At 46.5% G+C, this 25,516-nt stretch overlaps 1 protein-coding gene across 1 annotated transcript in view; it reads left to right on the top strand.

Annotated features, from left to right (window-relative positions):
* Positions 1-25,516, top strand: part of IFT172 (intraflagellar transport 172) — a 1,181,874-nt gene that overhangs the window by 361,627 nt on the left and 794,731 nt on the right. The window contains exons 15-17 of the mRNA XM_086928171.1: positions 3,889-4,001; positions 5,202-5,369; positions 12,620-12,756. Coding sequence (XP_086784297.1) covers positions 3,889-4,001; positions 5,202-5,369; positions 12,620-12,756 — 418 coding nt within the window. The remainder of the gene's footprint in view (positions 1-3,888; positions 4,002-5,201; positions 5,370-12,619; positions 12,757-25,516) is intronic.

Below are 25,516 nucleotides of genomic sequence, written 5' to 3'. Positions count from 1 at the left end.
CTTCAAGAGTGCCTAGCACGCCAATGGAACCAGGCTCAAGGTCAATTAACAGACCTAGTGTTGGTAGACGGTTGGACTCCTCATTCGTTGCAATGGTGGAACACCAAAAACCTTTCCAAAGGGCGACCGTTTCTAGAGCCAGTTTCTCAAATAGTCAATGACAGCGGACGCATCGCTCTCCGGCTGGGGAGCTCATCTAATGCATCACACCATGCAAGGCAGGTGGACACCGCAACAATAGCTACTCCACATCAACCACTTAGAGGTGCTAGCTGTGTTTCTAGCCCTAAAAGCATTTCAAACTCGCGTGTCAGGCAAAGCAGTCTTAGTCCGCACGGACTATATGACAACTATGTACTACATAAACAAACAAGGAGGGACACACTCTCTGCAGCTCTTTTAGTTAGCACAGCAGATATGGAGATGGGCTATACCGCTAAAGATCTTCCTCTTAGCCCAACACGTCCCAGGAGTACAAAACACTATTGCAGATCTGCTAAGTAGACAAACACAGCAGATCCACGAGTGGGAACTTCATCCGCAAGTTCTTCATCCATTCTTTCAAATGTGGGGACAACCTCAAATAGACCTCTTTGCCACCCACGAAAATGCAAAAGGCCCAAGCTTTGCCGCCAGATACTCACACCCATTGTCCTAAGGCAATGCGATATGGATGAACTGGTCAAAACTATTTGCGTACGCTTTTCCTCCTCTCCCACTACTTCCGTTAGTGGTACGCAAACTACAACAACATTCCCTGACGCTCATTCTGGTCGCTCCAACTTAGGCTAGACATCCGTGTTACACCACACTGTTGCAGATGTCTGTAATACCACACCGAAAACTAAACCTATCTCCACACCTACTAACACAGAACCATGGAGAGATTAGACACCTGGACCTAGCTCAGCTCAACCTAGCGATCTGGCTCCTGAGGTCTTAGAGTTTGGTTACCTCAACCTTCCTCCAGAATGCATGAACATCTTTAAAGAAGCTAGACGTCCCACTACTAGAGCATGTTATGCTGCTAAGTGGAAACGCTTTGTCATATACTGCCAAAACAACCAAATCAATCCCTTAGACGTGTCTATTCAACACATCATAGGATATCTATTACACCTTCAAAAGTGTAATTTAGCCTTTACGTCTATCAGACTACACCTTGCTGCCATTGCAGCATACTTACAAAATAGACAACATCTGTCTCTTTTTAGTGTACCAGCTATAAAAGCTTTCATGGAAGGACTCAAAAGTATAATTTCTGCGAGAACGCGACGGGCACCTGTGTGGAACTTGAACATTGTTCTTACAAGGCTAACGGGTCCTCCCTTCGAACCATTACATAAATGTGAATTGCAATTCCTAACCTGGAAAGTAGCTTTCCTAGTAGCAATTACTTCTCTCAGAAGGGTTAGTGAACTACAAGCATTTACCATTCAAGAACCTTTTTTGCAAATGCATCATAACAAAGTAGTTCTTCGTACTAATCCTAAATTCCTTCCTAAAGTAATTTCACCATTCCATCTAAATCAATCGGTTGAGCTGCCTGTATTTTTCTCGCAGCCTCAAACAGTCGCAGAAAGAGCTCTACACACCTTAGATGTCAAAAGAGCACTACTGTACTATATCGAAAGGACACAAACTTTTCGTAAAACGAAACAACTTTTTGTGTCTTTTTCACCGCCACATATAGGCAACCCCATATCAAAATCATGGATCGCCAGATGGATTGTTAAATGCATACAAATATGTTACCAAAAAGCAAAACGTACATGAACAATTCCTCCAAAAGCCCACTCAACAAGAAAGATAGGGGCTTCAATGGCATTCTTAGGGAACATTCCCTTAGATGACATATGCAGAGCAGCTACATGGCTTTCACTGCTTACATTCACAACGCATTACTGTGTAGATGTGCAAACTAAAAAACAAGCTACTGTGGGCCAGGCTCTACTAAAAACACTGTTTCAAACAACTGCAACAGGTACGGGTGGTCGCCGCTAGCTGTGTGTACTGCTATACAATCCATGCATAGTGTGTAATCTGCATCTCACATTCCTCGAACGGAAAATGTTACTTACCAATATGCATCTGTTCTTGGCATGTAGAGCGCAGAGTTACACACGCCCACCAGCCTCCCCGGCTACCTTCATCTGTTCCAGTATTATCTTAATTAGATACAAATCACATGGACATGACTACCTCTTGTACAGCTCCATCACTTCCCTAATGGCGAAAAACAATCTGGGGATTGAGCCGATGCCCATGCGCAGTATCATCCAAAGGAGGAGTCAACTATTCCGTGACTTCCAAAGACTTTTCTACAACAAAACAAACTGCAAACATCCGGGCCCAACACTAGGGGGCCATCTATGCACAGTGTGTAACTCTGCAGCTCTACATGCCAAGAACAGATGCATACTGGTAAGTAGCATTTTCCTTATTTGTGAGCTGTACCATCTACTGAAGACAGAGCAACTACAACTGCTCTTTCCGGGGTATTCCTTTTCTCAGCATTTATAAAGGTGCACCTTGGTTGTCTTTGAATACTTTGTGCTGTCTCTTTTACTTTTGCTCTACTAGTACAACTGAGACTCGTTCTGGGCAGGCTGTTTTGCAGCAATGTTCTGATTACACACTTTCCATGGATGTATTTGAAGGTCCTCATTCAAACTGTGTAAAGACTTATAGATACTTAAAAGTGGATTAATGTACAGTAGATATACTCTTAACCCTAAACAGGATCTGAATACATTTGTTATTTTGCTCAAAGCAAATTATGAAGATCTTTATTGCATCAACCTAAATAAAAATCACATCTGTTGACGGACACCTGTTTCTGTGGACCTCCATAGTGGGGTAAATCTGCCTTGGCCCTTAGTTCCTCTTAGTTTTCATGTTCTTAACAATTGGTGCATTAGTGCTCTGCACCTTTCGTGGGTGGGCTGTTAAAATTCGTCCCGGTGTGGCTGATTGTTGATTCTCCTTTGGTGAACTGTTTACTTGCGTTCAATAATGCTGAGTCTCTCTACTGGTATTTAGTTTTGCCCTGTTAGCTCATAGCTAGCAGCAGTGTCTAATTTGTTGTGCATTCTGTCTAAACTGTGGTTTCTAGAATTGCAGTGGTTTTGTTATTGTTATTCAAGTGCCTGACAATATATTTATTGTTAGGGTTGCATTTTCTTCAGCCGTTTATGGTATGCAATCTGCTCAATAAAGGACTTTAACTTTGTTTACAAAAAAGACCTTAAGATCCACAAATAAAGCCCTGATTTCTAAAAATAAATGTCTTTGTTATTCAGAATAGATTATATTAATGTATAGAAGTATGTAGTACATGATAACACATCAGTCAGTTTATATTGTCCAACTATCACCGATGGACATCTTGTGTTGCAAACGTGGATGCAGAAAGTTCCCACTGTGGGATGGGCGCCAGTGTGTAAGCTCCTGTAACCCTTAAGGGAACATTACACATTTTACCTATAGACAGATACAACAGAATATACTGCTACTCCGGGGTAATGCTACAGTGATGTTCATCTTGACAGTTGCTTGTACAACCTATAGCTTTGGTTCAAATGTATTTGGTAAAATATGTTTTTAAATAAATCACTTTGTTACATGTTTTTGTAAGATTCTCCCCCTCCCAAAGTTAAACATTCTGGAGAGGAGCAGACTCCCTTGCTACACCTGCATGGTGAAAAAGGGAACTGTTATTAAAACATTTTTAAGGACCCCTTATCGCTCCAAGTCCAATTCTGCCTGAAGGTTTACAAAACATTAACATAAATATAATGAACTATACTAAATGTGATTCCTATCTCTATTTCCTCACATGTTGCCATCCATTGACTCCCTCACTGGTGCTTCTTCCTGTTTTCACAGTCGATCTTGTTGGTGGCTTCAACATTGGCACCATAAGTCATGACACCAAGATTGACTGGCTGGAGCTGAATGAGACTGGGCACAAACTTCTATTCCGGGACAAGAAGCTGGGGGTGAGACTTGCCAAACATTTCCGAATTCCCTTTATGATGCCAGCACAGCAAGTGTTCTCTCTTGCATGTATTATCTTTGCTTTGGGTCAGTAGGTTTTTTAGTTAATTGATTTGATACAGTTCTTATAGTGTGAATCAGGCCCAAAGGCTGCCCCAGCAGTGTACAATAAGATGTTGAAATAATTGAAAATAAAACAAATATACATAATGGTGGCATAATTGGCATGATTATCGTGTTAACACACCTTTCAAGAAAGATTTGTCTGGCATTAGAGGGAACTTTGAACAATAAACAATAATCATTGTCATGCAAAGTTAAAGAGCGATCAATCATGGTCTGTGGAGAAATAATGTCCTGAAAGTGGTGTTTGAGATGGTGGGCATTGAGTGGCATACATTCTAGATATAGACACCAAAGGTTTTTAATAATGATTACGCTTGATTGTACAGGTGTTGAAAGGTGTAACCAGTATCAAAGGCAGATTTCCATGCTGACTTCATATTGGTCATGATTGCTGCATATGAAATAAGTAAGGACAGATTAAGGGCATTGTACTTAATCAAAGTCAGACAAAAAAGCATAATATCACAGTTGAAGAAATGAGTAGCTTTGTGAGATGGCTTTGTGTTATTCTTAATACTGTATCCAAGTCCATTGAGTCATCATGAGTTGGCCAGTGAAGGCCAGAGATCAATATAAGGTAGCACAATCGTTCTTTGGTATGGCCAGTGAATTCCAGAGGTCAATGTACTATAACACTTTTAGTTCTTGGGTATGGCCAGTGAATTCCAGAGATCAATGTACCATAACACTTTAGTTGTTGGGTAGTATTTGTATTCCACTGGCATGAATCCTGAAAAGAGTGCTTTGCTGTGCTTGTGTAATGTAGCACCAGGTGTCCTCTCTACATCTTGGTAAGGTTCAGCAATTCCTAAGTAGTCATCTGAATCGAAGGAAGAGCGATTTAAATACCTCAAGTCATGCGGTGACAGAGTTGTGGTCAGGTGTAATGCTGGCACTTTATAAATAACTGTAAATGTGGAGTTCAGATCACTGCAATCAATAGTCCTGTTCATCGCCACCATGTACTTTCATCAAACCCTGAGGAATGAGGCCAACAACTGTATGCTACGCACAGTGAGAATGATCCTTAGTCCTTATCAATGATATTGTATGTTCTTTATTCTGTCCTTCTGCAGCTGCACCTCTATGACATTGAGAGCAACACTCGATCGACCATCCTGAACTACTGCTCTTATGTGCAGTGGGTGCCAGGCAGCGATGTGGTGGTGGCTCAGAACCGAAGTAGCCTCTGTGTCTGGTACAACATCGATTCCCCAGAGCGAGTCACCATGTTTCCAATAAAGGTAAGACTGTAACTTGCTGCCATTGCTCCTCTAAACGTGGAGCAACATTACAGAGAAGGGTATTGCTGTGGGTAATGTGCAGTGTTTGAAACTAAGGGATCTGACCACAACTTAATTGTCAGCTAGTATAAAAGTCTTCATGTGTAAATAAAGACAGATTTCCCTGGGCCGGTAGCAATAGTAGTGGTATGGTTTGTGCATAGCAAACAGTATGTGACACTGAGGTCCTCATTAAAAGTTGGGCGGAATAAGGTGGGGTATTTACCATGCCTGCTAACTGACATTAACTGAAAGTGAGGTATTTACCAAATCTGGAAAATACCTCCTGCAGAATGGAGCACCGTTGAATTTTTTTACACATCAACTTATGCATGTGAGGGTGTGTTAACGATCACTCAGCTTGCAATGCTTATTTCTGTGCAGTCTCCAGTTTGCCCAGGAATCAGAACTTAGCCCTGAGGACCACATAAGCCAGAAGGCATTGTGGGCTGATGAAAAATAAAGATAATTTATTCTTGAAATCAGTTTTGGCCCTAGAGCTTTTCTACTTAGCCAAAAAAGTGCCTAATTATTCCCCGTCACACCTCCCCACCCTTTTTCGCACATGCTCAAGTGTGCGCATACACAAGCGCAGACCACATGCAATAACAATTGAATATTTAATGCACCCTAGTTTTATTTATTTTATAGTGATTGTTACAGTTCTACTATTATCTGATAATGGTGACTGCACACTGTATAGTAAGGGTCACTAGTTAAAGATAAACATTGTACAATAATAGAGACAAGGACAGGCTAACTACAACAAGTATTTAACAGCGGGAGGGGGTTGATTGGGAGACGGGGAGAAACCAGCTGCTGAGAAACGTGGACAGGAAAAGAAAGAGCGAAGGGAGAGCGTGCAAAAGGAGACTGGGTCGAGAAAAGGATAGGAAAGAGGAGAAGGATGTAAGCGCGAGTGTTACATCGCGTTTTTTACACATAATTTAAAGCTCGGACACTGTTGTAGAAGCAGCCGAGGGCAAGAGACTGCCTGCTGGTAAAAAAAAAGCCTGTTAATGAGGGGAATGAGAAGGAGGTTGTAAGCGCGAGCCTTTGAAGTCTGTTGCGAGGCAATGGTGGTTTGTGACGTGGCTGGTGTGGCGGGGGCGGGGGTGCAGAATGGATTACTTTGAAGTCTGATGCCGAGCGTCGGGGAGCAAATGGCAAGCGCGTGCACAGATCCCATGCACTGTGCGTAATCCGCCTGCCAAAGCCCTCTTGGTAAGCTTTCCTGATGCACCCCTATATGTCTCGAGCTGCAATGTGCATGCGCATTGGCAGGTCGAGACCTAAAAATACTGCTAAATGAAAAAAGGGCAATCGTCAACATATATGTACACTGTAGGTCAGTATTCCAAAAGTACATAAACATTAACTCAGCAATTAGGCTTGTGTTTAATTTGTGCAAATATAGCCATATTGTATTGGTCCTCTCCTCCTTAAAAATGGTTGCCAGTCAGGACCGACGCAGTTATAAAAACTCTTGCTGCATATACAAGGCATTACAAATAAATACTCCAAAATATATTTTGCCAATATTGACCATATTCAGGAGCTCCCACATAGTTAGAAGCATAATAAACTGTTGACTGCATAGCAAACATCCTAGTATCTGTCACCAGATTGCCTAGCATTCATCGGTACAGGAAGTCACATCACTGGTTTCCAGCCAAAGCTATCTTTAAAAGAAGAACCCAAACAGGCAGATTTCATTTCCCAGTGTTCATTTAAAAAAGAAAGCATCTCTGGATTTCTCAGCATTCCTCATAACAGAAAGTTACATCACCGCCTTTCCCAGCAGCCATCCGCACAGGAAGTGAAATCACTAGTGTCCTGCTAAAACCATCTTTACGGAGGAAGCCAAGCAAGCAGTGTATGTAGAGCCAGCAGTGTCTAGTTACAAGTCCCAAACAGTGTCTTAAAATATGGGGTCCGAACCGCTGAACTTATATGCAAAATGTCTTTGATGTGGAGGTAAATTCAAAATAAATCTTGGAAGTGCACAACACCGCCATTCAATCCCAGCTCTGGGTCTAGAAATCAGTGGAAGTAAATGAGCCCTTAGTATGAGGGTGGCACCCAACCTATACAAATGTAAGCACGCCCCTCCTCCCTCTCTCCCAGCCCAGCACGTCCATTCAGTACGCAGATTAAAGCAGATGCAACCGTGTTACACACAACCCTTCCTATGTGATGGCTGTCTGGATAGTATGCACGTAGCCGAGCTGTCAGTCTACCCTAGACGTGGATTGGAGTCAGGCTGCAAAGTACAAGAGTGAAATGGCCACTTTCTAAAAGTGGCATTTCTACCATAGTAACGAAAAATCCAACTTCATCAAGAAGCAGGATAGATCACCATCTTTTAAGCTACACGTCAGGGTGGCCGCAAGGTGGCCGCAGGTTTGCGATTTTAGCCCCCAGACTCGGGATTCCCCTTCCGGTAGAGATCCGATCCTGTAATAACCTTCTGAGCTTTAGGAAAATGCTCAAAACATGGCTGTTTACATGTTTAATCTGGGTAATCGCTGTGCTGAGCTATATATTGGTCGCAATAACATAAACTGTTATATCTCCAGTGAATATAGGCTTAAAGTAAGCCCAAGTCTCTGGGAGATTAGAATTTGAAATATTGTGCCATGCATAGGAGGGTTTAAATATAAACTGCCGGGGCTACAATTCTGTTTGGTACAGGAAAGAAAAAGCAACCATAAAATGGTCTGACCAGGTGAGCTGGGAAGGTGCTCCTATCTGACAATGAGTAAGATTAGAAAAAATCAGGTACACGGTGTGGTCTGCTTTATAATCTCGTCCAAAGTTGAGTCCTACCACAGGGTAGGGCCTAGATTGTACATAACCTATTTGGTACAGATTCTGGCAGTGACTTCTATGAGAAAGGGGACAATTATGTTGCCAAATAAGATGAGGACAACTGGTATGAAGAACTTCAGGATGCCAGTGGGCCTGATACTTCCCCTGATACAGACCTAGTGTCTACCCGGGTCCTGCAACCGAGGAAAGTGCCTCTTTCGCGGTGGTGATGCGAAGGGCGACTGAGGTTTTAGACCTACAATTTCCAACCATGGAAGACTAATGTATCGACTGCAGTGATAGAGCCTGGCCAATTCACCCATCGCCATCCCCTGCATCTGGTGATCCTGCTTTTTAACACAGTATCCAACTCAGGAAAGTATGCTAGTTTACCCTAATGCCTTTACCTCCACACCTCCTGATTGTGCGTCCAAATGAATAGGGATGTTTTGCAAGAGAATTTTCTACTCCATAAGCCTTGCTCTAAGATCAGGATAGCTGTCTTCTCAGCTGTTACTCCCATGCCCTTTGGTACATGCTTAACTTTTACCGGCTGTTCTGGGTAAACTATGGGTGTCCCATATTCAACATGGCCATGATACGACTAAATTCGAGATAAGATCAAGACTGGACACAATTGCTTGGGACCTGCCATGGGTACCAGTATGGCTCTTCTGCACCACGCTTGGATGAGATCCACAGGCTTCTCCGGGGACATCAAGCATCATTAATAGATATTCCAACTGACCGCTTTTGCCTTTTTGGCGACAAAGCTATCTTTGCCTAGGAATGTTTTAAGGAGACCAGAGCCACAAAATGTTCTTTAGTTCTTTCTTCTCTCACAAGACAATTATATCAGCAATTTTGCCCTCTCTGTGGCTACGGCAGAAGTTTCCCAATTTATCAATGCCAGACTCCTCCCCAATTCAACAGCCTTTTCAGCAATTTTGTGGTGAAAGCTGTGGTTCACAACAACACAGAGGACAGCAGAGGCAACATGCAGCTCATCCTCTGCCCCCTCAGTGGCCACAACTACAAAACCACCTTAGTATATTTTTGCTGACACACAGCCTCCCTGTCAGAGGCAGGATCCAATATCTTTCCCAAGGGTGGCAGGCCATCACAATAGACAAGTGTGTCCTTCAAACTGTCCATCAGAGTCATCCCATTCCTTTCTACCCTTTAGGGTGGCTGACAAAGGATCATCTCTCCATCTTATGGCAGGAAATGCTGGCCCTTTTGGCCAAAGGGGTTATAGAGAGGGTTCTGACCTCTGAGGTAGGAACTAGGTGTTAATCCGGCTTATATCTTGTGCAAAAAATAGACGGAGGCCTTTGTTCATTCTTAAATTGTTGCCCTTTCCACACCTTTCTACCGATGTACAAATTCAATATGGCAATTCTAGCCCAGGTCCTGTCTTCTTTAGCCCCTCAAGACTGGACGGTGACAATTGACCTGCAAAATGCTTATTTTCGCATCCGTGTCCTGCAGGCCCACATGGTGAGACAGGCGGATTTATAGTTTATGGTGCTCCCTTTTGGCCTTGCCAGTGTTCCTCTGGAGTTAACAAAAGTGATGGTGCAGGTCAGGTATACCAGTCTCCCCCTACCCCGATGACAGGCTGCTGAAGGCAGGCTCGTCCCAGACAGTCATCAACCCCCTCCAGGTGACAGCGAACCTCCTAAATTCATTGGGGTTCACTATTTAAGTGCCAGAGTCACATCTTAATCCTTTGCAGGCAGTCCTGGTCATCAGGGCTATTCTTGATACTGTATGGTTTTGTGCCTTTCTTCTGGAATGGAGAGTCCAGGACATTTGGGGTTAGATTCCGATGTTTCAGCCAATCTACTGTATCTTAATGCAGATGACGCTGAGGAAGCTGAGATTGCTGGCCTCCTGTATCCTGCTTGTGACAAATGCCAGATGGCACTGAGACTTATAAATCCCAGTGGGCACAACGTCAGTGACATCTGTAAGATTGTATCCAAATTTCAGAGGAAACCGTGAAAGATCTGTAGTGTTGACTGCTGAATCGCAATTGGGTCAATGGAAGTTCCCTTTCCTTACCCCATCCAGAGCTGACACTGTTCACCGATGCATCAGTGCTGGGTTGGGGAGGTCTTCAAGGAAAGGTGGAGGTCAGAGGCCTCTGGTACCTGGTGAAGGCTTCACTCTACATCAGTTTGTTAGAGTTGAGAGCGAACTCCTTTGGCATTGAAGGCCTTCCTGCCCATCATCAAAGAAAGGCTAGTGTTGTTGTTCACTGACAATACTACCACCATGTGGTATGGAACAAAGAGGGCTGGGTTGGGTCTTGGGCCCTGTGCTAGGAGGCCTTGCACCTCGAAGTGGCTGGGCCACCAACAGATTTCTCCGGTGGCAATCCACTTGGTGAGATCTTTAAATGCCAAGGTGGATGAGCTCAGCCTCTGGTGCCTAGCGGATCATGAAAGGCAGTTACATCTGTAGGTGGCACAGGCTGTCTTCCAGCAATGGGGGGTAAATTGGCTCTATATTTTCGCCATTGTGGAGAATGTGCAATGTCTGCACTTATGCAGTCGAGTTTCCAAAGCAGCTATCGCTTCAAGACGTCTGCCATCTAGAGTGGCGCTCAGGACTCCCGTATGCCTTCCCTCTATTGCCTTCCTGTCCCATGTTCTGATATCGATCAGAAATAACGGGGCCCAAGTCATCCTAGCGTCACCGGATCGGTCCAGTAGAGTGTGGTGCCCAGAACTCCTGAGCATGAGCAGCTCCTCTGATCAATCTGCGGTTTCAGGAGGATCTTCTGTTGCAGCTGAAGGGCTGAGTGTTGCACGTGTGCCTAGACACTTTGCATCTCCATGCTTGAAGATTGAACACGGACAGTTGACCTCATTCGACCAGCCTCCCAAACTTGTTGGCAGCAAGGCGACCCTCCACAAAATCAGTTGACGACAGCGGGACAAATTTGTGGATTGATGCAGAACTCAACAAATTTACATTTTACAAGCGAAGCTTTGTTTGTTCTGTCCCTAGCCCAGCTAGCACTTAACTTGGATACTGTTAGGGTTGCTTGCCGGGTGTTTTGGACTTCTTACGGTTGCTGGATCAGCCTGTGTTGTTTACATCACACCTTGTGATGAGGTGTTTGAAAGGTTTGCAACATTTGATCTTGCTGAAACCATTTATAATACCCCAATGCGGCTTGAACTTAGGTCTCTCATTCTTGATGTGCACCTCTTTTGAGCTGTTGCAGTTGTCCCTTAATGATAGTTCTACTCCTAGCCATACCGTCTACTAGCCATGTGAGCAGACTTCAAGCTGTGTCAATCCACCTTGTATCACCTTCTTCCCTGATAAGTTAGTTCTGGTCACCCAGCTTCATCTCTACCAAAAGTAATTAGTCCTTTTCATGTCAGCCAGGCTGTCACCCTTCTGGCATTCTTTGCTCCTCTTCATTCATCTAAGGAGGGGAAAAGAGACTCCATTATTTCTATATTGATCGTACCACGGAACTTCGAGTGGACAATTAATATTTACCAGAGAAAAGAAGGGCAGAGCCGTACAAAAATTCCACCAAGGCCAAAGCTGCTAAAACTAAGTTAGCACTTGGGGTGCTGGTGTTGGACATCTGTCAGGCAACTTCATGGCTATTAGTACACACTTTCACGAATAACTACTGCCTCAACAGCCAGGTTCTTCAAGAGGTGCATTTTGCCCGCTCAGTCGTGCCAAACCTTTTGGTAGGAGCCAGTTCACAGACTCACTACCCTGGTATATATTCAATAGGTAAGGAATCTGCGGTTAGAAGTATTGATCAGCAGAAAAAGCTACTTACCTTTAATAACGATCTTTCTGGTGCATACGCTATCTTACCTGATATCCGTCGCCAGCTTCCTGTTCTGTGAACTTGACTCTTTTCCATCTTAAAAGGTCCTGATCTAGAGATCTGCACACTGGTCTTACCAATTACCAGTGATCAATGCATCTGAGGGTGTAGACAACCTAGAAAACAACTAACGTCCATGCGCACGGGTGACGTTTGTATGTGGCTCCACTCGTCACTGACTTCTAAGCAGAACAACATGGGTGCTGAGCCGCACAGCACCACATAGTGTTGCTCAGGAAAGCTACTCTAAAAGTTGCCTGATCCAGTCTGACAACTGGAAATTATTCACATGGAGAGGAATCTGCCGTTAGATAGAGTATCCACCAGAAATATAATTTCTGAGGGTAAGTCACTTGTTCTTCTCGTCTCTCTGCACAGTGAATAATTACCTTTTGTTTGAGAATAGGAGAGAGCTTTGTACTTATAACAATAATGGTACCTTAGACGAGACTTTACAGAAGAAGCAGTATTGTTTAGTGATCATGTGGTGTAATCTGCTAATATAAGACTGTTTTGCTTTTCATTTTAGGGTGATATTGTAGATCTGGAGAGGAGTAATGGCAAAACCGAAGTTATTGTCACTGAAGGAGTGAACACCATTTCTTATACGTTGGATGAAGGGCTGATTGAATTTGGAACAGCTGTTGATGATGGAGACTATTACAGGTGCATGTTAATTATTACAAAACATCTCATTATCCTAGGCCATATGCAAAGAGTGAATTGTTATCACCTTTGGAAGGTCCGAACTCCTTCATTGGTCTGTGCATAAAAAATATATGTACAGAATAGATGTACCCCAGCCGTGCTTGAACTAGATAAACATACATTGTCACCAAACCACTCTAACACGAGCCTCATGAGGACCCTGGTTACAGAGCTGTTCCTACCCCACTTGTTACTTGTCTCAGGATTTCTAGTCTTTTCCCACAAATGTGTGTTGTGTTTTGTGCTCAGTAGTTCTGGAATGCACTTTTGGAAACGCATTCGGTGGCTTTCCCACCAGAGGATAGAGTCAAGCACAGTTAACAAACCATTTCTTAGAATGAATGTTCCTCAGGAGGTGGCATCTCCTAGGACTGGTGCACTCTTTTATCTCATAGGACTGGTGTATGCTTTCACCTTTTGAGGCAGTTAAGCTCCTTGTCGTGGGCCATCAATTAATAGTTTCTGACTGCTATGGGAGTCTTACAAAAGATAAGGAAACAGAGAGAATCTTCCCGCAGATTTCTCATAGGCTACCTCGTGGTAAATTACCTTGTGGTATGTTGTTTGCCCATCTATAGTTATGTGGCTCCGGTAATTTGTGTGGGCTGATGTTGATGACAAAGTTTATACTACTCTACAAGTTACTATTTCACTTCAGCTACTAACACTATCACTGCTGAACAGAGTATTTAGTTAGTATGTCATCAATTTATTTATTTATTTCTCCAAGAATGTATACCCCTTGAACCAGCACATGTGGTTATGCTCACTTGGAAATTTTGATGAAAGTAGTAGAAGTCCCAGAGAATGAAACGTTTAATCTAACATATCAAAGATAACACTGAACCACTCATGTCAGAATTCTCCTACACCTCCAAATACCTACTTGATCCCTGCTTCAGGTAAGTACAAAGTTTTATGAAGTTTGCTCTCCTTGACATTCTAATCTGCCACCTAGAGAACAAAGTCTAAATTCTTTATTTGAGTACTGGAGGAATTCGTCAGTAGCTTTAGGCTGGCTGATGGAATAGAATTTGTCTTGGTAGGTCACCCTCAAAACACAAGTTGTCTAATGACTTAATTTTTTAGTGCCTTGGTACTTTGCTGATCTCTGCAAAGCTATTCTACACAATGATGTGCCCGTGCTCTTGTCAGTAAAAATGCTGCTCTTAATACTATATCAGATTTACTATTTTAACTGAAACTAATCACAAAATAGCAAACTCACAAGATGATGGAAGGAATGTGTGAAATAATCTCAGCCATCGGCGCATAAGCCATCCAGTCTGTTTTTGACCTACTGGATTTGGTCAAATGTGCCACTGGAACCAAGCTGTATCAAACTGAAGATGCCCAACTAGGCCAAACACGCTCTTGTGTTCTGGTTCAAGGAGGAGCTGGCTTGGCAGTTCAGGTTGAACTGTTCCTTTTGGAGCAGAGTCAACGCTGATTGCAATATGACTGGTCTAATTTCATGTGGCATTATGAACAACAAAACAATGGACTGAAATGTGGCCCTGAGTAATTACCATTGGTGAATTACCAATTCACCATTCTTTTATATTCCGCAGTGCAATTCCATAAGTGCCAAGGGTATGTATGCCCAGGCGTGGATCCTGTGCTCGTTGTGTGACTGGAACCAAGCAGCACCCAAATGAAGAGGTTCAACTAGGCTGAAACGGTTCTTGGATTGTGTCTGTTCCAGTTCAAAGAGGACCTGGCTTGGTAGTTTGAGCTGGATTGTTTATATTGGAGCACCATCAAGGCTTGCCCGCATATTTATGGGTCCAATTTGACCTGGCATTGTGGACAAAATAGCAATGGACTTGGAAGCAGCCTTGAGTACCAGTGGCTGAGATTAATTCAAGTATTCTATTCATCACGTTTTTATATTCCTCTGTTCCACATTCAGCCGGACAGATGGCAGTGAATCCAGTGACTTTGTGTGCAGTAATACCACATCAGCAGAAGTTTGTTTTCAAATATTCCATACAAGACCCATCACCTCCTCAGCTTTACCCAGTGCGTTATAGTATGAGGACCACACACTCACATTTAAAGGCCCCTCTCTTTTTGCTCCTCTCTCCCCCAAATGTTGCATCCCACTTTTCGAACACATTAGCACTTTCCACTAGACAAGTTAGACCTGAAGGAGTCTTGGTAGCCTGGGAGGGCCATAATGTAAAGATGTTTTAACAAGCTGATTTTTTTTTATATAGCACCCACCAATCCCTTGACATATTGCCATATGGCATATAAATGAATTCACTGCCAGAAGAATTCTATGAAGATTACTGTATTTAGAGAATTTTGTTAAGAAAAGAGAAGCTAGCACTTTCTGCAAGAATCTTTAGTTTGCCCTGGCCAATTCAGATCTTCAACAAGAAGATCTGGAGGCTATGACAATGCCAGAACTAAGAGTCTACGTAAAATCAATTGTGCTTCAGATCAGTATGAACTTCGATTTTGAATACAAATGGTCAACTATGATGTTATTGTCTCTTCTTCTGTGATATAGAATATAGATTATGGTGCACGTCGATTATTTTTATTAATTAGAATGAATAGATTACGATTAAGAATAGTCACAGAGGCTTGGCTGAAACTAAATTCTAATCATAGGCTTGTTGATTATGTGATAATGAGCTTCAAGATTTTGACCAAGTTTTTCTTACCTGGTCAATGCTGCACTTTGTGTTGTCAAATTGTAAATCCTCTTTTTATCAGTTGTGTTATTTTTTATGTGGCAATGGCTTATCAATTTTAATGCATCCTAAAATTAAAATTATATGTTTTAGGATTTTTAAATTGTTTTAAGTTTCGCTATATGTATTGAAACAGATATTATTGTGTGTTTATATACTTTTGGTATGCGTGGATCATATTCAAGTTCCAAATTCATTAAACTATATTTACAGTGCAAGATTTTCAGGTATTTAGGGATGATTTGGGGTTTAAAAATAACATTTGTAACCTTTAATTACTCCAGTATTGGAACTTTCATAGATTCACATGCTTGAATCATTCCCCGTCGTCGAGATTGGAGTCCCCGGTATTATAAAAAATAATAGGCTTCATAGACATAAACACATAAGGCATAGGCCTAATACTCTTTTATAACATATCTATGTCCTTTAAGAAAAAGGACCAAATTCAAAACTCAACCAATCAGTAGGGACCACCCTGTAGAACCTTCCTGAGAGAGGCTCCAGTCCCTCAGATTTTCTACCTCACATCCTGCTAAGGGAGTCTTCCCATGAGTGCTGCTCAGTTTTCTTCTCTCTTCTGGATTGGAGTGGTTTTTCACCATTTTAGCTTTCTATCAAGTCATTGGAGGTATTTGTAGGTGATTCAAACTGACGTCCACCATGTCAGAGACACCTACAAAAGTTTTATTCAGAGCCTGAGGAACCTGCAGTAAGAAAAGGCTGCATATTGATGATAAGCATAAGGACTGCGTATACTGTTTATATCTGAAAGAGACACGTTAGTGATAGATTCCTTACCTTAGAATATCCCCAGGCGTCAGACTGGATCCGGAAATTTTTGCGTAGCAGTACTCTTGCGCGTCGGTAGGCGTCGTCTGCGGCTCCGCGTCCGTCCTCTGCGCCGTGATGACGTCGTCGGAGTACTTAGACGCCGCCTCCGCGTGCTGACGTCAGTTCTTCTTTTTTCCGCGCCAGCAGCGCAGACCGGGAAAAAGTGGTACCTTAGTCACTTTTTGACTAACTCTTTTTCGATCTTTTGATCATCCTTTTTCGAGTCTTAGACTCCGATCGGTGCCGATAGGGATGCCTGGTTTCAAGCCCTGTGAAGATTGCGACCGACTGATGTCGGTCACGGATCCTCACCGTCGGTGTCTCCACTGTCTCGGCATCGACCACGACGACAAGACCTGCCTCGACTGCCGGGCCCACACTTCGAAAGCTAGACGGGAGCGGCCCCGTAAGCGACTCGAACTCCAGCAGTCGGCCCCGCACCGAGAGAGGTCCCGGTCCGGACGGAGGTCGAGGGACCGGCCGCGGGAGCGGAGCCGTCATAGCTCCGGGAGTCCACATCACTCCTCTGGGTCGAAGACGTCATCGCTCTTCCGACTCCCCCCCGACACTCGCGCGACGCGGCCGGGGATTCAGGTGGCACCGCCCACGCGGCTCCGTCGGAGTCACAGGCGTCGCGTCCGGCTTCATACCCTACGGTCGCTGCGCCTAACGCGACGCTGGGGGAGATCGAGCGGTTCCTCATGGCCATGAGGTCCCTCTCTCCCGCGACGGGTTCCGCGGGGCCTTCGGGCCCAGCGGCCCCGTCTGGGGATCCTAGCGGGTCGGGGGCTTCGGCCCCGACGCCGTCGGGTGCTTCGGCTCTGACGCTGCCGGTGCCTTTGGCCCCGGCGCCGCAGGGCCCCGCTGGATCCGGTTCCGGATCCGGTTCTTCGCCGGTAGACTTAACGACCTCCCCACAGGTGTCACCCCCGGCGCCGTCCTCGGGCGGCGCCTTCCTCGATGCCTCCCTCAACCCGGTTCCGGCGCCGGAACGGCGCCGATTCAGACGCCGTTTGGTAAGGTCACTTTCCATGAACCGGCCCCATCCTTTACTGACCCTGAGTACCAGGTGAGGAGGATTGGGAGGGGTCTGAGGACCCTCTGACACATGAGTGCCAGTCTTATGAGGACTGGGCAGGTGAACTTGGGGAAGCCAGTGGTTTAGACACTTCGCCTGATACTGGCTTTGTCTCCCCTCCTAGCGTGGCTGCGGAGGAGGGGGCAACCTATAGTGTGGTGTTGATGAGGGCAGCCAAGGCCTTGGGCCTTGAGCTCCCCGTCGCGGCCGTGAGGACTAACCTCCTCACCGAGGTCCTTAAGCTGCAGTCATGCTCAGCCGAGCCTCTGCTGCCGTTTAACGACGCCTTAACTGACGTTCTTTTGGGCACTTGGTCCAAGCCCGCTACGGGTTCGCCCGTAGATAGGAACGTGGCCAGACGCCACCGCCCGCCCCGGGTGACCCATGTTTCCTGTCCACCCACCCCACCCCTGAGAGCCTGGTCATCCAGGCCTCCAATTCCCAGACCGCATTCCCGTCGGCTCCGCCGGACAGGGAATCCAAGAGGTATGAGCAGTATGGCAAAAAGATCTTCTCCTCCCTTAGTCTGGAACTGCGGTCTTCCAACACCGCATGCCTCTTGGGCCGCTACACCTACTCTCTGTGGGATACGGTCGCGGAAGTGCTGCCAGAGTGTCCGTTGGAGGTACGGGCCAAACTCAGCCAAGCCCTTGTGGAAGGTCGGGATGCAGCCAGATATTCTATCCGGTGTGGACTGGATACCACCGACTCACTGGGCAGAGCGATGGCAACGACAGTGGCGGTCAGACGCCACGCCTGGTTGAGGTCAGCCAATTTCTCGGCCGATGTCCAGAACACACTGATGGACATGCCGTTCGATGGCCGTCGCCTTTTTGGCGACAAGGCAGACCATGCGCTTGAGCGTTTTAAGACTCCAGGGCTACGGCCAAGTCCTTGGGCCTCTCGGCCCACACCAGCAATCGGCTGCCTTTCACTCCTTTCGTGGCCACGGAAGGGGTGTACCCACATGTGCTGCCAGCCACGCTCCGCAGGGTAATACCCAACGCGGTGGCAGCCGTGGAAACCGCCGTGGCGGCGGTAGGGGACAACGGCGAGGTCAGTCCACACCTTCCCCCGCAGCATCCGCCTCAAAACCCTCCTAGTCCGTGCTTTCAGGCCCATGTGACGCCAGTGGGTGGCAGGGTTCGCCATCACCTCCTCCACTGGCGCACTGTCACATCGGACAGGTGGGTGCTGCAGATCGTCCGAAGGGGCTACTCCCTCCCCTTCGAGGCGACTCCTCCAGCCATGCCACCGCAGAACCACCGTGTATCGGGGGATCATTTGCGACTTCTGCAGGAGGAAGTTACGGCCCTCTTGGCCAAGGGGGCCATCGAGCGCGTTCCTGGGCCAGAAGTAGGGTGTGGTTGCTACTCCCACTACTTTCTGGTACCCAAGAAGGCCAAAGGGAGCCTACGCCCTATCTTGGATATACGGAACATCAACGGCTTCCTCCGGAAGGAGAAGTTCAAGATGCTGACACTGGCTCAGGTTTTAGCTGCCCTGGACCCAGGAGACTGGATGGTAGCGTTGGACTTGCAGGACGCTTACTTCCACATTCCCGTCCTGCCGGCCCACCGCGCTACCTGCGGTTCACGGTTGGCCACGAGCACTTTCAGTACACCGTGCTCCCCTTCGGCCTTACCAGCACCCCACGGGTGTTCACAAAGGTGATGGCGGAGGTCGCAGCTCATCTGCGCAGGTTAGGGGTTTCAGTCTTCCCCTACTTCGACGACTGGTTGCTGAAGGCGGGCTCGCCCCACACAGTCGTCAGCCACCTCCAGACTACGGCGGATCTCCTGCACCTGCTGGGGTTCTCCATCAATGTGCCGAAGTCACACCTGTGCCCCTCTCAGAAGCTCCTCTTCATCGGAGCGGTTCTAGACTCGGCGCGGTTTCGGGTTTATCCGCCCGAACAGCGGGTCCGGGATATTCAGGCTCTCATCCCACTCTTTCAGCCTTTATCCTGGATCTCGGTCAGGTTGATGCTGCGGCTTCTGGGGCTGATGGCTTCCTGCATCCTACTGGTGCATCGCGCCAGGTGGCGGATGCGGGCTCTGCAGTGGGACCTGAAGTTTCAGTGGGCCCAGCATCAAGGCAACCTGTCCGACCACGTCCTGATCTCGGAGGGCACTGCGGGACAGCTGCAGTGGTGGCTCACGGACCGCGATTGGGTCAGCCGCAGATCCCTCTATCTTCCCCAACTAGAGCACGTAATTGTGACGGATGCCTCCCTCCAGGGCTGGGGAGGCCACATGGGAGAGGTGGAGATAAGAGGCCTCTGGTCTCCGGCGGAGTCCCGGCTCCATATAAACCTTTTGGAGCTGCGGGCGATTCGTCTAGCACTGAAAGCATTCCTCCCCTCTGTCCGAGGGAGTGTAGTGCAGGTGTTCACGGACAACACCACCGCCATGTGGTACTGCAACACACAGGGCGGGGTGGGGTTGTGGACCCTCTGCCAGGAGGCTCTGCGGCTCTGACAATGGCTGGAACATCAGGGCGTGACCCTGGTGGTTCAACACCTGGCAGGTTCTCTGAACACCAGGGCGGACGAACTCAGCCGCCGGTGCATGATGGATCACGAATGGCGTCTGAACTCGGACGTGGCGCAAGGTCTCTTTCTGCAGTGAGGAGAGCCTTGGTTAGATCTATTCGCCACCGAACAGAACGCGCACTGTCATCAGTTCTGCGCGTTGGAATTTCCAAGGCGGCACTCGCTCGGAGGCGCTTTTCGTCGCGAATGGAGTTGCGGTCTGTTGTACGCCTTTCCGCCTATACCACTTCTGCCCAGAGTGCTGATGAAGATCAAGCGCGACCGGGCCCAAGTCATCCTTGTGGCTCCGGACTGGGCACAAAGGTACTGGTATCTAGAGCTACTCAGTATGTCAGTCGGTCCCCCGGTTCATCTGCCTCTTCAGGAGGACCTTCTGTCGCAGCAGCAGGGGACGGTCCTCCACCCGAACCTGTCCAGTCTCCACCTCCATGCTTGGAGATTGCGCGGCGACAGTTGAGGCCATTTGACTTGCCTCCTGCAGTCTGTAACCTCATTCTGGCAGCCAGACGTCCCTCCACAAAGTCGGTATACGCCTGCAGGTGGAGCAGATTTGTGGCATGGTGCACAGCAAAGGCTGTGGATCCTCTCTCTGCCCCTCTTTCTGAGGTTCTTCTCTTCCTTCTTTCTCTTGCCCAGCAGGGCTCTGCTCTGGGCACTATCAAGGGCTATCTTTCTGCCCTTCCAGCCTTCTTAAGGCTGCCTGATCAACCATCTTTGTTCAAGTCCCCTATTGTAAATCGATTCCTAAAAGGCATCACTCACACATTTCCACCTGTTCCGTTTGTGATGCCTCAGTGGGACTTGAACCTTGTACTTACATTTCTGATGTGCGCTCCCTTTGAGCCACTTCACAACTGTCCTCTCCGCCTTCTTACACTGAAGACTGGTTGGTTTCCTGGTTGCCATCATCTCTGCCAGGAGAGTGAGTGAGCTCCAGGCCCTCTCTTGTACTCCTCCTTTCTTTTCTGTCCATCCGGACAAGGTTGTGTTGCGTACTAAGCCATCTTTCCTGCCCAAGGTTGTCACAGCCTTCCACATCGGGCAGTCCATCACTTTGCCAACCTTCTTTCCGCCACCGCACCCCTCTAAAGGGGAAGAGCCGCTCCACCGTCTGGACCCAAAACGTGCGCTCTCATTCTACTTGGATCGCACACGCCAGTTCCGGGTGGATGACCAACTCTTTGTTGGCTACGTGGGCACTAAGAAGGGGAAGGCGGTACATAAGAGGACCATATCCCGATGGATCATCTTGTGTATCCAGGCATGCTACTCCTTGGCTAGAAAAGAGCTCCCTGTTGGATTGCGGGCTCACTGCACCCCAGCCACGGCGACAACTACTGCCCTAGGCCGGGGAGTGCCCTTGCAGGACATTTGCCAGGCAGCTACGTGGGCCTCGCTTCACACGTTTGCAAGACACTATTGCCTGGACAGTCAAGTCCGGAGGGATGGCTTCTTTGGCCGTTCCGTCCTCCAGGACTTTCTGGTGTGATTATTGGTTCGCAGACCCACCACCGGGGTTGGTATTGCTGGGGTATCTATTCTAAGTTAAGGAATCTATCACTAACGTGTCTCTTTCAGATGCACAAGTTACTACTTGTGTAACAATATATCTGTAAGAGACATTAGTTAGTGATAGATTCCTTACCGGCCCACCCATCCTCCCCGTTCTGCGAACCGATATCTAGGGTTAAGGTCATCCCCTTTCAGGGCCCTAGTTTCAATGGCACCAGTGTTGGTTTTTAACACAGCTCAGCGCTTCTGGCGCGGAAAAGCTGTGGCTAAGAACTGACGTCAGCACGCGGAGGCGGCGTCTAAGTACTCCGACGACGTCATCATGGCGCCCACGACGCCGACGACGGACGCGGAGCCGCAGACGACGCCTACCAATGCGCAAGGGTACTGCTACGCAAAAATTTCCGTATACAGTCTAACGCCTGGGGATATTCTAAGGTAAGGAATCTATCGCTAACTAATGTCTCTTACAGATATATCGTTACACAAGTAGTAACTTGTGCATCCTGACCACAAGCCAAAGGAGTGCAAGGTATGTCGTACCTTTTTTACTAAAACTCTTAAAGAAAGAGAAGGAAGACTTCTTTTGTGGTTTCAGAGACTGTGAAATAGAGATAATGTGGTGTCTGATGAGAAACGTGAGATACATCATCTAAAGCCTCCTTAAGAACACCTCAGAAATAACCTTTAGATGACCCTACCGGCTCATTGTCACAGCCACATAAAAAAGCTTCAAAAAAGTCTGTTGAGCCCTCTCACAAACAGACTGAAACTACCACCAAAGCCTCTCACTAGGAAAGGAAAGTTAAAAAAAATCAAGAGATCGGTTTCAGAACCTAGAACACCACCTATGAAATTCAAGCATACCTTCATTAAACCTACCTCAGCTCCACAGTTAAGTAGCCCATCGACGACACCACCGCTGACAAGAAGATCATCACCTGAGGTGGTTCTGGTAACGACGAAGGTGTCTTCAATTAATACTGTGACAGTTTCTGCAGCATCGATGTCCTTGTAGACGACAACCTCGTCGATGGGTAATGTACTTTTACCGTCGATGCAGCAAACTGTATCGTCTAAGTCTTCATCGACGATGAAGGGTCAACTTCCGTTGACGATACATACGTCGACGACATCACTCCCGTCGGCAATCCCGTCAACGGAGACCTTGACGACGGTGTCGACGAGAGCAGCGTCGACCATGGAAGTGTCATAGGTTTTACCGTCGACGTAGATCCCTGTCGCCGGCAGTTTGACATCGACAACAACAATTCAGTCGACGGAGCAGCAGCCTTCGTTGATGAAAATTGTTCCAGTGGTGATGCAATCATCGACTGGATCGTCGACGATCCCGTCGGCGAGGAAGGAAAAGCAAAAAGTTAAAAAATTGCTGTTAACACCAGCTTTAACCTCACCTAGTCAGGTGCAAGCCCTTTTGCCATCACAATATTTGGAGGATGAGGATGAGGAAGATGAAGAATTTGATGAAGATAGCCTTTTTGGGGCAGCCATGAGTCCATCTGATCTTCATGTTAAATATCAAGAGGAGTCTGAGAGGATGATGGTTATGGACGTCAATATTACCATCCACAACAGCAATATCACCAACAGGAAATGATGTGCCTACCTACAAGTCTAATGACAGACCTGCAATTTAGGCTAGTGGACTACAAAAGGAGATTTCCACCAGAGCAGAATATACAACAGGTTCCGCCTCCTCCGCCATCTCCTCCTGTTATTCCACAGATACAGGTTTGTTCTCCTGTTCTATAACAGTCTCCAAGGGTCCAACCTCCTACTCCAGCTCCTCCTGTTCAGCAGTTAACATCCTCTGATGAGGAAGTAGAGAGAGCGGAGGGAAAGATTCAACAAGATGAATAGGATTTCCACATCAACCCAACTCCGGCATCTCCAGAAGATATTGGGGGTTTTCACAACCTTCTGGAGAGAGCTGCTAAGCATTTTGATTTACCAATGCCTATGCATCAGCAAGACTGTTCTCTGTATGATTTCAGAGTGCCTTATAGGAACTATAGTACGATATTTACCTATAATACATTACATATGGAAAGAGGGGCTAAGGATAATGCAAAATCCAGCAACGGTTACACCTGTGTTGCTGAGACTAGACAAAAAGTATAAAGCTCTGGATGATACTCCAGCCTGTTTATTAGATCACCCAAAGGCAGATTCAGTGATTTCTCAGGCAGCGCAGCGTTGCTCTAAAAATCCTTCAGCTCCTCTGACGGCTCCTCCTGACAAAGAAGGAAGGAAGCTTGACAACATAGGCAAGCATTTTTAAACTATGTCTGCTATAATGGTCCGAGCAGCGAACTCTCTGGCTTTCTGGGCCGTTATAATAGGCAGATGTGATTAGACTTGTCACCACTTTTGGACAGTCTCTCAACAGATGACAAGGAGGAAGCTAGAAGAATACTTCTTGAAGATGAACGGACTGCTTCGGAAGTGATGGACTGTGCTATGGATGTAGCTTCCACTGGGTTCAGGCAGCTAGCAGGAGCGGCCAACTTGCGGCATCAAGGCTGGCTCAAAGCTACCACATTCAGACCTGAAATGCAAACTAAAATGCTTGACCTCCCTTACAATGGAGAGAGTTATTTGGCAGCAACATTGACGAAGCCTTACAGACCTTCAAAAAAGATACTGATACAGCTAAGTCTCTGTGGACTTTACAGTTCAGAAAGACTACTTCACAAGGAAGAGGATCAGTCTTACAGATCAGGATACCATCAATCCCGGTATTCAACATATCCTGCAGCCACTCAGCAATATAGACCACAGTGATTTGTGATTTGTGATTTGTGATTTGTGGTGGTATTTGTAAAGCGCAACGGTCGCTCCGGAAGGAGCATCTTGGCGCTGATTTCCAGGTAGAAAGATCAGGTTGCTTCCAAAATGTAGAGAGGTTAGATGGCTGCCATGGTGTAGTCGTCGGGAAGATTAAAAATACAAGTCTTCAGTTCTTTCCTGAAGTGTTTTTCTTGGTTTAAGGACCTCATAAATTTGGGCAATCTGTTCCAAGCTTTTGTAGCAAGATGAGTTAGGGTTTTACCGCCTTTGGTTTTCAAAGAGAACCTAGTTGGCAGGATTAGATTGTCATTGGAGGAACGCAGAGGCCTGCTGGGGTGGTAGTGAGGGAAGCGCTTAATGAGATATTTTGGGCCGGTGTGATTAAAAGCCCGAAATGCTACAATCAGAATCTTGAAGTATATTCTTTTGTGCAGTGGGAGCCAATGTAAAGATTTTAGGGCGGCGGAAATTGAGGATTTTCTGGGTAGTTTCAGGACTAACCTGGCAGCCGAGTGAAGTACACTTTGGAGCTTCTTAAGTGTAGCCTTCCTGGCTCCGGCAAGAAGGCCGTTGCAGTAATCCAAGCGGGAAAGAACTAGGGCCACTGCAACGGTTTTCCTGGAATCTATTGGTAAGAAGTCAAAAAACTTTTTTAGAGATTTGATAATTCCAAAACAACGGCCAGCAACCGTTCTAACGTGTTGGTCGAAAGACAGATCAGTATCAAACAGGACTCCTAGGTTCCTAGCCGTTGTTACTGTCTGGGGGGGAACAGCTGAGTCTTCGGGCCACCATAGGCTAGGACAGAAATTGACATTTTTTCCCATAGGGAGGATCTCTGTCTTGCAGGAATTACATTTTAGATGGTTTAGGTTCATCCATTGAAAGACGGCATTTAGACAGCATTTAAGGTTCTGTTCCGCTTCTGTCGAGTGTTCCTCAATGGGTACAATGAGTTGAGTATCATCGGCATACGATGTTACAAGTATGCCGAATGACTCGATCAGAGAGATAAGTGGAATAAGGTAAATGTTGAATAGGAGGGGGCTCAGGATGGAACCCTGAGGGACTCCAGATGGGACCCTCTTCTCTTTAGAGAGGAAAGGACCAAGGGCTATCGTTTGCGATCTGTCCGTTAGAAAGGACGTAATCCAAGCTAGAGCCACCTCAGAGATACCAATGTCTTTCAATCTACTAATCAGAATGGAGTGGGAGATGGTGTTG

Source organism: Lissotriton vulgaris, chromosome 6, assembly GCF_964263255.1.
Source record: "Lissotriton vulgaris chromosome 6, aLisVul1.2, whole genome shotgun sequence".
NCBI classification, from domain to species: Eukaryota; Metazoa; Chordata; class Amphibia; order Caudata; family Salamandridae; genus Lissotriton; species Lissotriton vulgaris.
The sequence above is the reverse complement of the archived record's forward strand: the minus strand, read 5'-3'. Positions and strand labels throughout refer to the sequence as shown.